Source organism: Octopus bimaculoides, chromosome 3, assembly GCF_001194135.2.
Source record: "Octopus bimaculoides isolate UCB-OBI-ISO-001 chromosome 3, ASM119413v2, whole genome shotgun sequence".
NCBI lineage: Eukaryota > Metazoa > Mollusca > Cephalopoda > Octopoda > Octopodidae > Octopus > Octopus bimaculoides.
The window spans coordinates 122,477,080-122,495,242 of record NC_068983.1 but is presented as its reverse complement, the minus strand read 5'-3'; the positions used below and the strand labels follow the sequence as shown (position 1 = coordinate 122,495,242).

The window sequence follows — 18,163 nt, the reverse complement described above, 5'->3', positions numbered from 1 at the left end:
GCGGTCATAGGATCGTGGTTTCGATTCCCAGACTGGGTGTTGTGAGTGTTTATTGAGCGAAAACACCTAAAGCTCCACGTGGCTCCGGCAGGGGATGGTGGCGAACCCTGCTGTACCCTTTCACCACAACTTTCTCTCATTCTTACTTCCTGTTTCTGTTGTGCCTGTAATTCAAAGGGTCAGCCTTGTCACACTGTGTCACGCTGAATATCCCCGAGAACTACGTTAAGGGTACACGTGTCTGTGGGAGTGCTCAGCCACTTGCACGTTAATTTCACAAGCATGCTGTTCCGTTGATCGGATCAACTGGAACCCTCAACGTCGTAAGTAACTAAATATTGTTCCAAAATTTTGACATGGTTCATGTGATTACATTTTGAATTCTGAAATTCAAGGTCAAATATGAGTTCTAGTATTTTTTGAGTGTATGTTTAAAGTAACTGTTGTTAATGTAAATTATAAATTCAGTTTTGTGTAGGATCTGGAATGAAAACTTAAATGATGTTTTCTCTATACTAGGGTTTAAGTTATTTTTTGTGTACTAATTCTGACTTGTAGATATATAGAACGTTCAAGTGATGAGCATATGATATATGAATATGATAAACATATTGTAATGTTTTTCTATTACATTCTTTTTTATTCTGCAAAGATCTAGTGGTCATCATTGTTGTTGTTGTAGTCAACATCATTACCTCCAGTTTTATTATCAGTTACTAATTCTCTGATTGAATTTTAATACTCTTTACTTCTTTTACAATTACAATTTCTTCAAGCAGCTTCCTTAGATGAAAAGGAAGTAGTATATTCTAAAGAGCTCATCCATTCTAACCCTATACTATTTAGAAATAAAAATTTAATACAATTACAGAAGTAGTATTTTCTTATATTTATCTGGAATTTTGTTTTTCAGCATGTTATTCTGAGTCAAAGTGAAAGTGGCAGCATTTCTTTGATCAACAACAGCAATTTCCCTGTGTTTATTAAAGATTATTTGGACATGAAACAGCCATACTTCTCGCAAGAAGTTATTGAACAGCAAGGGGTTATTTTCAACCAAAGAGAACCAACTAAAGTAAGACTAAACTACTTTGTCATATAGCACATTAATACCACCATACAACGCCTTTACTGCCATATTACTACCATACACTAACTTTAAAGCAGATCAATACAGCCATAATATATCCCAACATTACTATGAAATATACCAGAATTTCTTACTAGCCAATAACTCAAGCAAAATACCATTAATATGATCCCTTTTATTACCATAGTATATACAAAAAAAATATCTATTAAAGGAAAAAAAAAACAAGTTACTATCACATTTTGCATCAATGCTATTACACATGGTATTATTAATATATATACTAACAACATATATATACATATATATATATATATATATACATTTTCGAGCGAGATCGTTGCCAGTATCGCCTGACTGGCTTTCGTGCAGGTGACACGTAAAAGCACCTACTACACTCTCTGAGTGGTTGGCGTTAGGAAGGGCATCCAGCTGTAGAAACTCTGCCAAATTTAGATTGGAGCCTGGTGTTGCCATCCGGTTTCACCAGACCTCAGTCAAGTCGTCCAACCCATGCTAGCATGGAAAGCAGACGTTAAACGATGATATATATATATACTGCCATATAACAAATGACCAGTAGCCCAGGAATGAAATTTGCTTAGTGGGTGCAAACTCAGGTCCAAAATTTTTTACAACAAAGTGGATTTTTTTGTATTATTAATATTAAAAGAAATGCAGGTATAATCCTTTCTACTTTAGGCACAAGGCTTGAAATTTGCCTGGTGGTGGTACTTTACTGGTACTTAATTTATTGACCCCTAAAGGATGAATGGCAAAGTCGGCCTCAGTGGAATTTGAACTCAGAACGCAGAGGAGGACAAAATGTTGCTAAGCATTCTGCCAGCTCACCACCTTAAATGCAGATATAATAATAATTTTTATTATTATGAGGGTTGGCTGTAAAGGTCATAGGCTGAGCAAGACACGCCCATAGAATGGGACCAAATGAAGTTCATTTTTTAACATAGTTCCTCTTACTGTCCACACACTTCCATAAGTGTTGCATAGCTTGGATCACATTGGTAAAGAAGCTATCCTGTTAGTAAAAAAAGTCATCATCACTGTGATACTTGTGCCCAGCCAAGCGTTTTATCATGTTGGGAAATAGACAATAGTCAGATGGAACCAAATCACTAAATAGGGAGGGTGATCAACCAGTTCAAAGCCAGTCATGCACAGCAGCCATTGAAACCAAGGACTTGTGTACTGAAGCATTGTCCTAATGAAACAAGACCCCTTTCATCAGATTTTCAGGACATTTGGTCTTGATAGCCTTTCATAACTGCCTTAGCAAGCTGGCATAGAACTCTCCATTGATGGTGTGATCATTCTGAAGATAATCAATAAACACAATGCCTTTTTCATTCTAAAAAAACTGAGGCCATCATCTTCCTTGCAGGTGAAACGACCCTGCCTTCTTCGGTGTAGACAAAGAGGAATGTTTCTACAGCATGGCTTGCCTCTTTCTTTCTGTTCAAAGTGATGAAGTCAACACACATCCTAGTTTAGGAAACAGTCAAGGCAACTAGCTGTACCTGCCTGAAACAATGTCAGATATTCTCTTAATGTGATCAACCCGGTGCACTTTTGATCAGGTGTCAGAAGACGTGGCACCCATCGAGCATGAACCTTCATCATGCCAAGTTCATTGTGCATAATATTCTCAGCTCTCTCACAGGATATGCTAATAACCTTGGCTATTTGATCTATAGACAATTGCTTGTCATCCATCAACATGTGGTGAGCATGTTTTCTGCAGTGGTGGCAGTTGTGGCAGTCGTGGAATGACCAGATATTGGATCATCTTCAAGACTCTCTCTTCCCTTCCTAAATTAAGCTGCTCACTTTAAAACTGGAACATTATCCCGTAATGTAGCAACCATGTCAGCATGAACATCCTTGGGGACTAAAGCCTTTTTCTGAAGGTACATGATAACACCATGATGCTAAATTTTATCTATTTTCCAGAAAAGTTGCTACTAGTTACATTTGAAGTCTTCTTTGAACAGTCAAATGTCAGTTTTCCTGAAAGGAAACAATGCAGTTATTAATATGTAGAGTTGAAATGAATGCATGCAAGATTTCTAGCATTACTCCTTCATAGTCAGCCTATGAATGCTTCAACCCACCCATGTACTTATTGGTCGAGCTGATTCATTTTTGAAATTGTTTAATTAAGAGAACCAAATTAGTTTCGTAACATGGCCAAGATGGGCTCTGTTTCAATGCATTTAAAATTTTTTTTTTAAATGTAGAAAAATTATTATTTACATGTCTCATCAATTAATTCAGTTCTTCGATCTTTCAGAGCATAGAAATCTGTTTTATTCAATTGTTGAAGTAAATATTTTTCAATTGACATAAAAGCCAACTCTGAAAGCCTTTTCTCTCCTATTGTATTTCTTTGGTAAGTTTTAGTTCTTTTCAATGTAGAAAAGATCCACTCTACAGAGGCAGTTGTAGACGGAATTGTCAAAATAAGGTTGCAAAGATTTAAGAGTTCTGGCATAGCTTCAGTTAGATCAAATGTAAATGTAATGCATTAAATTACTCACACTTTGCTTTTTGAAATCTTGCACAGAATACAAAACATTTAGTTCACTCTGTAAACATATTATGTCAAAAAGAACTACCATAAATGGTTTTTAAAGAATTTAAATCCACTGGAAATTGTTTGCAATTTTTGTCACTTGCTGAAATTGGAAAGTTCTAAGGATGAGTATCGCATTTTTAATTGGTCAACTATTGTGTCAATGATTTTGTTATAGAGAATGCTGTTGGGGATCAATAGATTTATTCCGAGATCTCTTAATTTTGATTGCTGCATTGATTCCATATTTTCCTCCTAACATATCATTAAATATTGAAAAACCATCAAATTTATTTTCAAGCACAGCTCTAGTTTTATCTATTTGCTCTTTACAATATAGTATGTCATGAGTTTTAGTTTGAAAGATGTTAGATAAGACATCAATGAAAGAAAATACGTCACTAAATACTTCTAATGAAAATAAGAAATCGGGAGCTTTTAAATTATGTAAGAATTTAAAGCAGAATTTATTGTGACCTGAGAAATTAGAAACTGCATCAATATGGCTTGCCAATTTTCCATAATATTTACTGATTAAATATAAGAGTTCTTTATAATTTCCATAATTATTAGATTTTTTGGACTCAAAATGACTCCAAAATGATAATTCCTGGCAACCGAGGAAAATAAATGCATCAATCTAATACCACAGAATGGATCAGTTTTGTTTAATCTCTTATGTTGTTGTATGCCCTGTTTTTTTTTTATATGCATGTAACTGTAAGTCTATGCAAATATTCCCAAATGTTTTAAGATCTATCAAAAATTTTATATGTCTTTCAAAACATTCATGTTTTAGCATAGCCGAATGTAGATTATCTAAATCATAATAACCATGATCACTCCAAACAGTTTTTTCTAAACTAAATAACAAGCATGACCAGCAGAATAACTTATTTAGTTTAGCACTTCCAGATAACCATTTTTTCTTTTCATATAGATTAGTCTGAAATTTTTTAATATATTTCTCGTTGGAACTTCACAAATTAGATAGTTTCGATGTTGGTCTGCCATCATTTATAATTAATTGTTTCCTTCCAAAATCTTTTTTTGAAAAACTATTTTTCAAAAGTTCTACAATGCATATTTCAGTCATTTGAACTAATATTTCAAAAGTTCAAAAGATTTTATAAAAGAATTATGCACACACACACGTGTGTGTGTGTGTGTGTGTGAATTGAAAGCCAATTTGAATAAAACAGTAAATAATCAATGAAGCAATGAAAAGGAGAAATTCCAACTTACATGGGACAAACAATCCAAAACAAGTCCAGCAATATAACAATGAGCAAGGGAAGGAAGGAGAGTGATCAAGAAGGAGGGCAGAAACAAAGATTGTTGCAGTAGAAGAGATACATGATTACCCGGGCAGAGCAAGGGGAAGAGAGAGTAAGAGACAGCAAGAGCAGGAGAGGGATGGTAGCAAGTGCCAGGGTATACTTGCAAGGAATGGGAATCAGGGCACAGATGGGATGGTAGCAAGTGCCAGGGTATACTTGCAAGGAATGGGGATCAGGGCACAGATGGGATGGTAGAGTAAGGAAGAGGGAAATGAATTGTGGCAGGTGCTGGCAGGGTATCACCAAGGAGTCATGAGTTGGGAGTGGGAGAATGCAGTAACTGGAAAGAATCTGAGTATATAGAGGGGAAGGGGACAAGGGGGGGCAGCAATACTGTGAGAACTGAGTTGGGAAGTTGGGGTGGGGAATGCTGTGTCTGATGAGAATCTGGGTATATAGAGGGGAGGGGGAAGCAATGATACAGTGAGCAGGGTAGCAAGGACTGGATTGGGGAGTAGGAGATAATCATAGTGTATGAAGATGAAATGTGAGGAAGAGAAGAGAAACACTTTGGTAAGGGAAGGGGAATGTAGTTTGGTGTGTTGGGGTAAGGTGTGTGAAAGTGTTATTGTGGGACACAATACTTCTAGAACTCAGGTTTGCTAACACAGGTAGGTCTTCCCTAGAACCTCATATCACCAGACATCTTGGTTCAGTGCCATTTCTTCTGTGAGCCCCAGCATCCTGAGATCAGTCCTCATCACTTCATCCAATGTTTTCTTGGGTTTCCCGCTTCTACAGGTGTCATCCACTTTCAGTGACTGGCACTTCTTTATACAGCTGTATAGTTAAAAAATCAACATTTTGCAAAACGATTTAAAGTTAGTTACTTTCAATTTACTTCACAGATCTTTGATATTGAAGAGTTTCGATCAGAAATGGCTCTTCGAATTTATCACAGTCGGTTCAACAGAGAACAGTTAATGTTGTTTTGTCAAACTAATGTCCTTTTTACTGATGCTGAATACTTCATGGAATCTCCCAGCTGGATCATGGTGACAAATCTTCAAGCATTGGATTTAGTATTTGATAACCAAGGTAAATTGTCATATTTTACCTTTTGTAGATAAAATGACTTAATTGCAAAATTAATCAAGATCATCATAGCTTCACCTTTGTTTTTCATTACTTAACAAAATATTTTGGCTATTTGTCTGTATTTTTATAAATATCTTTCCTTTACACTTGCTCCCACCATGCTGAGTTTTCTCAGAATGTCAAGAATGGGCAAAGTAATTATGACAATGGAAAAGGAATGAGGATACTATGTTTGTTTTTCTAATTTGAATCAATTTCTAATTTTTCATTTCATTTGTACTGTTATATTCATACATTTATTGAAATTTGAAATAGTCATCCTACCTCTATAAATGCATTCTCAGGTTTACATTAGAATATGAATGGTAATTTTACAGCCATTTTGAAAAACCAGAAATGTGATAAAATCATGAAATATTTTATAGATTCCAAAGAGTAAACATAATATCAATCAATCAGCTATATATGACTTTTGATTGCTGACTTCAGCCTTTCTGTTATGAGGATAATAGTAACAGAACACCCCTGCCATATGACGAGTGGTATGTGATAGTCATTAAAATACTGTGACATTGAACAGTCGGGGTAGTAGGTCAAAGATAGTTGTGTCTTACTTGTCTAACTAACTATACTGCTATACCAAAGTAGACAATATATAAGTCTGACATTGGATTACAACAGTGGTGACAAGAAATTAACAAACTCGCGAGATTTAAGCAAATTCACAAGGAGTTACAAAACTCACAAAAGTTTTTTGTGCAAATTTTACGATATACAAAAGGCATGAAATTATGGAAGATTTGTTGTCCGGTTTGCTTGAGTTGCAAAAACAGCAACAATAACGGTGGGAACAACAGAAACAGCAACAACTGCAGGAACAACTACAGCAGGAACAGCAACAACAACAATTACAACTGCAAGAACAACAACAAAGGCGGTGAGCTGGCAGAAACGTTAGCACGCCGGGCGAAATGCTTAGCGGTATTTCGTCTGCCGCTACATTCTGAGTTCAAACTCCACCAAGGTCGACTTTGCCTTTCATCCTTTCGGGGTCGATTAAATAAGTACCAGTTACACACTGGGTCGATATAATCAACTTAATCTATTTGTCTGTCCTTGTTTGTCCCCTCTATGCTTAGCCCCTTGTGGGCAATAAAGAAATAAGAACAACAACAATTACTATTACAGCAACAACAACAACAACACTTACTATTACAACAACAAATGCTGTAATTAATGAATAGTAAGTCATTAAAAAATGCTGAAAAGATGTTTTTGTCAGATTATGTTGTAAACTCAATAATGGAATTTAAGTATGAACCAGACGAAAGAGTTACCTTCAAGGTATACTATAGAAGATACAAACACATCTTCAATAAAGAGTGCAAAGATTGAGGTGACAATATGAAAACACATCAAATCCTAAGAAAACTAGCAGCAAGAGAACATGAGCATTACAACAATTACATACTCCTGAAAAAACCTTCTGACATAAACTTTAGAAATACAATAGACATATTGTGTAAAATTTTTAGCAAGAAAAGCTCGTTGTTCAATGCATGCTGGAAATGTTTGAACTTAGGAAAGAACAATGAGGAGGACTACATCATGTATGCTGGTAGGGTTAACAGAGAATGTGAAAAGTTCAAACAGGCTGATTTAGTGTCAGATATGTTCAAGTACCTAATATTTACTCAGAGGCTAACTGTAGAAAAAGACGCAGAAGTAAGAACAAGAATTTTCGCTAAACTAGGACAAAACCAAGCTGTAACCTAACACTTGTTAGAAGAGTGTGAAAGAATAGTAAATTCAAGACACGACAGAGAAAATTGAACATAAATTAAGTTAAGGCAGCGAACTGGCAGAAACGTTAGCACGCCAGGCGAAATGCTTAGCGGTATTTTGTCTACCGTTACGCTCTGAGTTCAAATTCCGCCGAGGTCGACTTTGCCTTTCATCCTTTCAGGGTCAATTAAATAAGTACCAGTTACGCATTGGGGTCGATGTAATCAACTTAATCTCTTTGTCTGTCCTTGTTTGTCTCCTCTATGTTTAGCCCCTTGTGGGCAATAAAGAAATTAAAAAATTGAACATAAAGATTGCTCACAAGTGAAACAAGTATGTCAGGGTAGTCGGTCATAGATAGTCGTATCCTACTTGTCTAACTAACTATTTTACTATACCAGAGTGGACATTATAACAGTCCGACATTGGATTACAACAATTCTAATTTCAAATAACCTGAGGCCACAGTCTCAGAAGGATATCAGAACAGGATAACAGTGAAGTAGATTTTCTGATTAACTTCACAGGTATACAGTTTGAGAAACAAATAGCCTAATGCCCAATTAGAGGCAACAACACACTGAATTTCTGCTTCATAAACAATCTGTAAATCATCTCTAATGTAAGATGCCCATACATTTTTTTCTGACAATACCATTCTTAAATTAACAATGTATAACTCTGGAAAATGTGTTACATGGCTCCCGACTAAAGACATACAAACCTTGTCCAGCCTGATAATTCAGCCCAAAAGCTTAAAAGAAATCAGTCAAGGTAAATCGGCTTCTGGAGACAAAAAAATTTTAAAATAGTAAATAAAATTGAAGCTTTATGTTTTATGCATTAAGTATGTTTCATTCAGAAAAGTCAACAGTGTTTAAAGAAATATAATCCTAATAGATAGAAAAAATTTTCCTGAGAAAAAGAAAAAACAACTGAGAAAATAAAGAGAAAATAAAGTACTCCCAAGAATATAAGAGAACAATAAAGACTTCAGTTATAGAAAAAAGCATAACAACCAAGCCAAAACTAGCCTGTCACTTCATCAAAGGAACATCTTTTATGCACTACAAAATAGGATTATTATTTAAAGGAAGTGGATCACTCTTTGTAAGCCCTCACAGGGTGGATGAAATACTGAATGAATAACATTTTCACCTCTCTAGTACAAAAGCAGCTCAGTCAATAGAAGTTTTTATCACTACAACCTTTCATGGAGAAGATGCATCAGCAGTTACATAGGCAAAAAAGAAACTGTTGTAATAGCTTCCAAAGGAAATTTCAGTATAAATTCTTTTGCAGGCTGTAATGACTCCCCAATAACGCTCTTAAAACATGCAAAAATGTCCAACCAAACCACTTCAGTTACTTTGCCAAAATTTCTGGAAACTGGTAAAATCCCTACAAACTGTTCTATCCATATTGGGAGGAAATGAATCCAACACTAAAAATTACTTCACTGTGACCAAAGTCATGATTGTTTCTGGTTTAAAACAATTTAAGTTATATCAGGCAAGAAGCTACCTCACATAACTGCTGCAGCATTATGATGGGATGGTAAAGACATTAACTACTTAATCACTCAAATGCAGATATAGTATACCTGAACTTTGCAAAGACTTTTGACAAAGACAATCACTGGACCTTGATAGGGAATTGGAGCCAAACTTTGATCTGGAAACCTGATAGTTCCCAAAGTTTCATTTGTCCTCTTTCACAACAGAAGAAGTGTTACAGCTGTTTAATATTGTCCTTTGAAATATAAGTGATATACATGAGGTGGACACCTGCAAAAGAGATTTGGATAGACTGCTGTGTACATTGCAACAGGAGATAAAGATGAGGGTAGCAGTGGTGAACTCCCTCATTCGTAAAATACTTAACACAAAGTTGAAATAAATACCCTGACAGTGTCACACTTGAATGATTAAAACCAGTACATTTTAATATATTTGTAATAAATTATTTCCAAGTCTGTTCTTCATGTTTTTATATTTTCAATTTTCAGAGTACTCTTCATTAGAGGAGCAAATAGCCAACTTTGTTGCAGCTGGTACTCTACAGCAAATGAAGAACAAGAAGGTAATGGCATTCAAATTTTATCCAGAAAACTAGGTTTTGTTCTGATGCTATTTCTTTTTCTTTTACTCATTAAAGTTTAATAACACGTTTTCTTTGTAAATATCTGCACATTAACATCATTACCATTATTAGATAAATAATGTTATGGCTGGATTGAGATTTTTCATTAAAACTTTCATATCTGGATTTTAGATTTTTTTTAATTATTGGTTCAAAATGATTAACATTAGGAAGCTATCAAATCAACACCTTTCTTATTAGGCCTCTGGTTATTAACTGGAGGTGTCCATACTCATCTGAGTGCATGGGAACCAAAGACTGGTAGTATGGATTTCATACTCTGATATGTTCGTCATCATCATTGTTTGATGTGTTTTCTATGTTGGCATGGCTGGACAGCTTGACAGGAATTGGCAAGGCCAAGGCCACACTAGGTTTCATACTCTGGTTTGGCTTGGTTTCTATGGCTGGATGCCCTTCCTAATACCATTCACTCCACAGAGTGTACTGGGTGCTTTTTACATGGTACCAGTACCTACACCGGTGCTTTTTATATCGCACCTTAGTTCTAGGATATTGATTTGGTTGTGGTGGGCAAGTCATCTCGAGTACAGCAATGTGCTACATATCTCAGTCATCTGTCATCTCTTTCATAAGGTTCAGTGTTTTGTGATTGGTCAGCAAAACTTTGTCCTATGTCTTCCTGGGTTTCTCTTTTCCCCAACTTCCCTCCATTTTCAGTAACCAACATTTCTCTATAATATAGCAAGACGTTTCAAAATTAGTGAAAATATATTTGTTAGGGCATATAAGAATGGAAAACAAAGTTGGGAAGATGGTGTGATTACCAAACACATAGGAAAAATGCTATATTTGGTAAAAAGAAGAAAACGGGTATACAAGAGACACATGAATCAACTAAAAAAGATTCGTTGAGAGCAAATTCAAAAGAATGGGAAAATCAATGGAATGTTTATATACTTTTCAAATAGCAATACCACTACAAATAATTGAACCCAGACACACAAGCAAAAGAAAAAGAAAACGTACGGAGTTCCTGGAAGTGGATGCTAAACGAAAAAATTATTAGATTATTATTAACTGTCCTTATTCACATCATGTGACCAAACCAACAGTCTCCTCTCTTGCACACTGCATATAATCCCTCTTATGCCCAACTTTTCTCTCAATACATCAGTGCTCTGTTGCACATTCACACTGACATCACACACCCAGTGGAGCGTACTAGCTTCATTCCTCTCCACGTTCAGGACCCATATCTCACTATCATGCAACACTGCAGTTCACACACATGCATCATACAGTCTTTCCTTCACTCAAGGAGAGAGAGAGAGAGAGAGAGAGAGAGACCTTTGGTTACCAACAGAAGTAAAAGCTCTCTGAACTTTCTCCATCCTATTATTACTCTAGCAATTACACTTCCTGTGCAACCTCCTCCACCTCTTCTTTGTTATATAAAGTAAAACCAAGCTATTAACATCTTTTGAAGGTATACTGGCACCAACTAAGACTGCAAATGAGGGAAGGTGGTGGTGGTGGTGACAATGGTGAGGGCAATGATGATAGTGGTGATGATGAGGAGGGGAGACAGAGGTGAATTTTAGCAGGCTGGCAAAGTGGACATTGCAGCATGTGGGTCAATCCTGAGTGGGTCTGATTAAAACAATTAACAACTCTTGTTTTAACATATTCTAAAATAATAAACCAATCATGGCCTAATGAACAGTACAAATGGATGATGTAATAATGTTAGCTCAAAACTGTTAGCTTCGTATATTTAGTTTAATATATTTTTAGTTGATTACTGTTTATTCAAGTTGTTGTGGAGGCGCAATGGCCCAGTGGTTAGGGCAGTGGACTTGCAGTCATAGGATCACGGTTTCAATTCCCAGACCGGGCGTTGTGAGTGTTTATTGAGTGAAAACACCTAAAGCTCCACGAGGCTCTGACAGAGGATGGTGACGAACCCTGCTGTACTCTTTCACCACAACTTTCTCTCACTCTTACTTCCAGTTTCTGTTGTGCCTGTAATTCAAAGGGTCAGCCTTGTCACACTGTGTCACACTGAATATCCCCGAGAACTACGTTAAGGGTACATGTGTCTGTGGAATGCTCAGCCACCTGCACGTTAATTTCATGAGCAGGCTGTTCCGTTGATCAGATCAACTGGAACCCTCAACGTCGTAAGTGACGGAGTGCCATCATTCAAGTTGTTAGGTCTAACATTATTAATCAAACCTCCCAGTGTATCTAATGAAGATGATATTAGATACAAGTTAGCAACAGTAATACATGAGCAGCAGCAGCAACAACAACAGTGATATAAGTTTCATGTACAGCAAATAAACATTGTGACAATATCAATAACATGAGCTAGTCTGTTTTGCAAATGCAGAAGTACACACCAAACAATTGACATTTTCAAAAAGCAGAGGAATGTGAAATTTAACTGGCTACAAGCTTGAGCTGGCCATGTTCATGCAAGGATTATATTTTCAAAAGTTTGATTAATTTTTGTTTTTCTGTACCTTTTACTTGAATTTTAATGAATTTTCTGAACCATCACATCTTTAACTTTATGTTGCACATTGTATCAATTTTTGTAGCTCTATCTACTCTATATTTTTTGTTGTATTTTTATTTTACATTTTGTTGGGTAGATTATTATGTATTTATTTATTTATTTATTTGGGTAAAAAAAAAACTAAGTCCTTTGCGTTTCTTTTACTTCTAAGAGACTATTCCTCTTCAATCTTCAATATGGTACAATGTATGGCTCTTTTATTTCCAATGAATTCTTGAAGAGACTGTAACATATTGTTAATATAGCTCCTTGCAATAGATTATATTTTCAACAAGATGGTTATACAACAAACTCATTACTACACTATTCAGAGGTTTTCTTCATGTTTTACATTGTAAATTTGTGTAACATCAAATTTTACGCATTGGTCATTTTCTTAAGTTTGTTGTGCTAAAATATAGTCCTGGGATATTTTCTTTTACCAAATTTCATGGATATGGATTACAAATAAATACATCTGACTTTAAGTATAGATAATCCCAAGAGTACAAGTGCTTTAGCAGATTTCAAATATAAGACTCTAAAAAAATATTACGAGTTAGAAACATCAAAGTTATAATTGTAAATAGCCTACAAACTATACTGATATATATTTCATCTATGTTTACTGAGAATGTGTTAGATAACCACTAATTTTCATCGAAGATAGTTTTACTTTATAGTTTAGCCCCGCTTGTTCATTATAGTCCTCCAGCAATAACAGAGGAATTTAAGACAGTCTGCTCCTGGGAGCTTCACTATGCTGATGACCTTATTCTCGTAGCTAAATCACTTCCAGAACTAGAGAAGAAATTTCAGGTGAGGAAGCACAGTCTAGAATCAAAGAGCCTTAGAGTTAATCTAGCATAAATCAGTCTTAGTAAGTAGGAAAGCAAACAAATCACAAATCCCTTCAGGTAGATGGACCTGCTCGATCTGTAGAAAAGGTGTAAGTAGAAACTCTATAAAATGTACCTGGTGTAAGCTTTGGACACATAAGAGGTGCAACAATATCAAGTTTTTGTGAGTGGTAGGTGCACAGGTACAATTAACACTAAAAATGTACAGAAATTAGAATCCGCCAAATGCCCGGAGGAAAAACTGTAAGTAGTTAATAGCTTCCATTACCTAGTTGACCAAGTCAGTAGTGGAGGTAGATGCTCTGAGAGCATAGCTGTTAGAATAAGAATAGGCTGGGAAAGTTCAGTGAGCTCCTACATCTGTTCTCTCAGAGTGAAAGGCAGATTGTATGATACCTGTGTGTGAACAGCCATGCTACTCAGCAGTGAAACATACGTTGTGACTGCTGAGGACATGCATAGACAGAATGAAGTTAGTATGTTTTCCTGGATGTGTACAGTGTGCATGCATGACAGAGCGTAAGTGTCTTGAGGGGAAAGTTGGACATAAGAGGCATCAGATGTGGTGTGCAAGAGAGATGACTGTGCTGGTATGGTCATGTGATGTGTATGGACAAGGACAGTTGCATGAAAAAGTGCTGAACTTTAATGGTAGAGGGAACCTGTGGTAGAGGTAGACCCAGGAAGACATGGGATGAGATGGTGAAGCATCATCTTCGAACGTTGAGCCTCACGGAGGCAATGACAAGCAACCGAGACCTCTGGCGATATGCTATGCTTGAGAAGACCTGTCAAGCCAAGTGAAATCATAGTCATGGCCGATGCCATTGTTGTGTAACTGGCATGTAAAAAGCACCCTTTAAATGTTGGGTAATGTACTGTGCTTGTGAAGACCCATCAATCCAAGTGAAATAGTAGTTGTGACTGATGCCAGTGTCATATGACTGGCACCTGTTCTGGTGGCATGTAAAAAGCACTGTTTGAATGTTGGGCCTCATGGCGGCAACTGAGACCTTTGGCAATATACTGTGCTTGAGAAGACTTGTCAAGTCAAGTGAAATCGTAGTTGTGGCTGATGCTGGTGCTACATAACTGGTACTCATGCTGGTGGCACGTAAAAATCATTCACTACACTCCTGGAATGGTTGACAATAGGAAGGGCATCCAACCATAGAAACTATGCCAAATCAGATTGGAACCTGGTGCAGCTCCTCAGCTTACCAGTTTTCAGTCGAGCCATCCAATCCATTCTAGCATGGAAAACAGACATTAGATGATGATGATATTAAATTTTATATATGGATTTTGTAATGTCAAAACTATCTTTTTTAAGTAATATACAGGTTGTTGTCAACTTGCAACCACAATTTGGTTCCAACTGACTGGTCATAAATCGATTTGGTCGTAAGTTGGTCTATAGGCCTACATAGCTTTGTTTTATATTTTTACATTCTTAAGGTAAATTCTCAGGGAAAAGTCACATATAGCATTCTTTATTATATTACATCAGTGTTATTTGTTATTTGAAAAGTACCAAAGAATGCAAATGCAAGAAATACACAATGTGGTGTCAGAAACAGTTGCAAAACTCACATGAAAATTTATTGTAGACTGGTGCTTGGTTGTGGATCTTCAATGTCGTTTGTTAGCTGACATCATCCATAGATGGGTTAATTTTTACCTGGACTATTTATTATTATTGCCGGGAGTCGGTGTGCCAATCATCATAAAGTTGATTGGCCATAAGTTGGATAGGTCATAAGTTGACGACAACCTGCACAATGTACATAGTTGTATAATACATTTTGTTCTATGGCTTTATATTGCAAAATATACTCTATTTATAACAAAGTTGTTTATCAAGTTGCAAGAAATCAAAATCCAAATTTGAGATTTTTGACTCCTTTTAGACTTTCATTAAACAGCAGAGAAGAAATACTTTAACAGACAACTACAGGTGCTAATCTGGCAAAATTTTACTCAGCAGGATAACCAAACACTTCAGTAATTGAAAATATACTGGATGTTACAATCATCATTGTTTAACTTCTAATTACCCCTGAGTGAGCAAATATTTGATCAAAGGCATTCCAGCTGGTAATATCCACTAATAATCTTTACTACCAAAGGCATAAGACCTGGAATTTGTGGGGAGGGAACTAGTCGAATACACTAACCCTAGTGATTCACTGGTACTTAATTTATCGACCCTGAAAGGAGGAAAGGCAAAGTCAACCTCAGCGGAATTTGAACTCAGAATGTAGTGATGGGCAAAATACTGCTAAGAATTCCATCCAGCATCGTAAGGATTCTGCCAGCTCACCGTCTTCTACCATCCACTAATAATGAAATGAAAAATCATTAGCATTATTGATAAATCTAATTTAGCTGTAGTTCCAACAAGGCCAAGTAAATATGTTTTAAATAGATGGTAAATATACTTTTATTTATTAAATGAAATTACAATCAGATTCAATTTTTCTCATATCAAGCCAATATGTGTGTCCTTTATGTTAATCATGTATAGGAGGAATTCACTACAAATATACTCAGATATGAATAAAAGGGGTTAAGTTTTCAAACGAAAATGCTAAGTTTTTCAGCAATAAAAAACTTTTAAATGGTAAATTTCTTAAATATATCTATTTCATAAATATATCTATTTTCAAATATATCTAACTCACTGATTAAACAAAATATGACCAAAGGTATTCTAGTCACATCAATCCCATCTCTTTTATCAGTCATATCTAGTACTACAATATCCAGCATGTCATTCTAGCAGGTCAAGTGACTGTGTGGAAGCTCCCTTGTCCTGTAAATATGATACTGAAAAGCATTTGCCATCTGTTTTTTTTTTTGTTTTTTTTTTCATATTATTCATGAATGTAACGACTAATGCTATGCTTTGATATGCTTCTTTTTTCTTCTTTGAAGTTTTATGAATATAGACTACTATTCAAAGTTGCTATGTTTATATAGCTTCTCTGTATCCTTTGATCTCTGGCACATTGTTCATTTCTAATTAATATCATATTTTCATCAACATTTCTAACACCACTATATAAGATAAATTCTTTGTAGAATTAGAATTATTTATGTCCAAATGAGATTTTTTAAAATCTATTTATAACTTATACTGTTCATCATTGTAAAAACAATGATGTTGGCTGAGCTCTTATTTTTCTCTTCTAAAAGAAATCATTCAAAGGAAAAACTTTCAGTATCCAGAAAGAATTTGACACAAAACGCAAAACAAGGATGTCTTTGGCTATGAAAGGCTTGAAAATAAAGCAATTTATGAGATATAGCTGGGAAAATGAAGATGTTGGTAAGAAGACCTTACATGACAGTTAAAATAAGAATTTTTAAAAAAATCTTTTCAATCCATTTCTTTGTAATTTACAGTAAGAGAATCCTAAAAATATGACTATCAGGCTGGAAAAACAAGAGTAAGAATATAATGCTGATCAATCAGTCACTTGATATTGCCTAATCAATAATATTAACACATCAATTTGTTTTTTGTAAGTATCTGATGTGTGTGTCACGCTTAAGAAATTTTGATGTTGAAATAAAAATTTTTTACTAGGTCTCTTGAAGAGTTTTAAGGCAGCAAGCTGGCAGAAACATTAGCACACTGAGGGAAATGCTTTGTGGTATTTCATCTGTTTTTACATTCTGAGTTCAAATTGGCAGAGTTTCTACAGCTGGATGCCTTTCCTAATGCCAACCACTCCGAGAGTGTAGTGGGTGCTTTTACGTGCCACCGGCACGAAGGCCAGTCAGGCAGTACTGGCAACGGCCACAACTCAAAATAGTGTATTTTACGTGCCACCTGCACAGGAGCCAGTCCAGCGGCACTGGCAATGATCTCGCTCGAGTGTCTTTACACGTGCCACCGGCACAAGTGCCAGGAAGGCGACGCTGGGCACAGGTGTCATCACGATTTCGTTTTTGCTTGCCCCAACAGGTCTTCACAAGCCGAGTTTCCTGTCCTGCATACGAGCCAGTCCAGTGGCACTGGCAATGATCTCACTCGAATGTCTTTACACATGCCACGAAGGTGACGCTGGGCATAGGTGCCATCACGATTTCGCTTTCGCTTGCCCCAACATGTCTTCACGAGCTGAGTTTCATGTCCAATGGAGGAGACGACGTTGGCATGGGTGCCAGTCGTCAAATTTCGAATTCACATGCCTCAACAGGTCTTTGCAAGCACAGTTTAGTGTCCAATGAAGAAAAGGTACGCATAAGTGGGCTGGCTGCACCCCTGGCAGAGGCCTTGGACTTAGGTCTCACTTGGCTTGCCGGGTCTTCTTACGCACAGCGTATTTCCAAAGGTCTCGGTCAGAAGTCATCATTTCAGTGAGGCCCAATGTTCAGAGGTCGTGCCTCACCACCTCATCCCAGGTCTTCCTGGACCTACCTCTTCCACAGGTTCCCTCAACTGCTAGGGAGTGGCACTTTTTCACACAGCTATCCTCATCCATTCTTGCCACATGACCATACCAGCGCAATTGTCTCTCTTGTACACCACAACTGATGCTTCTTAGGTTCAACTTTTCTCTCAAGATACTTACACTCTGTCGAGTATGCACACTGACATTACACATCCATTGGAACATACTAACTTCATTCCTTGTGAGCCTACTCATGTCTTCAGCAGTCATGGCTCATGTCTTCCTGCCATGAAGCATGGCTGTTCGTACACATGCGTCATACAGTCTGCCTTATACTCTGAGAGAGAGACCCTTTGTCACCAGCAGAGGTAAGAGCTCTCTGAACTTT

At 36.5% G+C, this 18,163-nt stretch overlaps 1 protein-coding gene across 2 annotated transcripts in view; it reads left to right on the top strand.

Moving 5' to 3' along the window:
* Positions 1-18,163, top strand: part of LOC106870245 (uncharacterized) — a 63,910-nt gene that overhangs the window by 40,630 nt on the left and 5,117 nt on the right. For both annotated transcript variants that reach the window (XM_052966518.1, XM_052966519.1), the window contains 4 exons: positions 914-1,075; positions 5,872-6,061; positions 9,855-9,928; positions 16,571-16,703. In XM_052966518.1, coding sequence (XP_052822478.1) covers positions 914-1,075; positions 5,872-6,061; positions 9,855-9,928; positions 16,571-16,703 — 559 coding nt within the window. The remainder of the gene's footprint in view (positions 1-913; positions 1,076-5,871; positions 6,062-9,854; positions 9,929-16,570; positions 16,704-18,163) is intronic.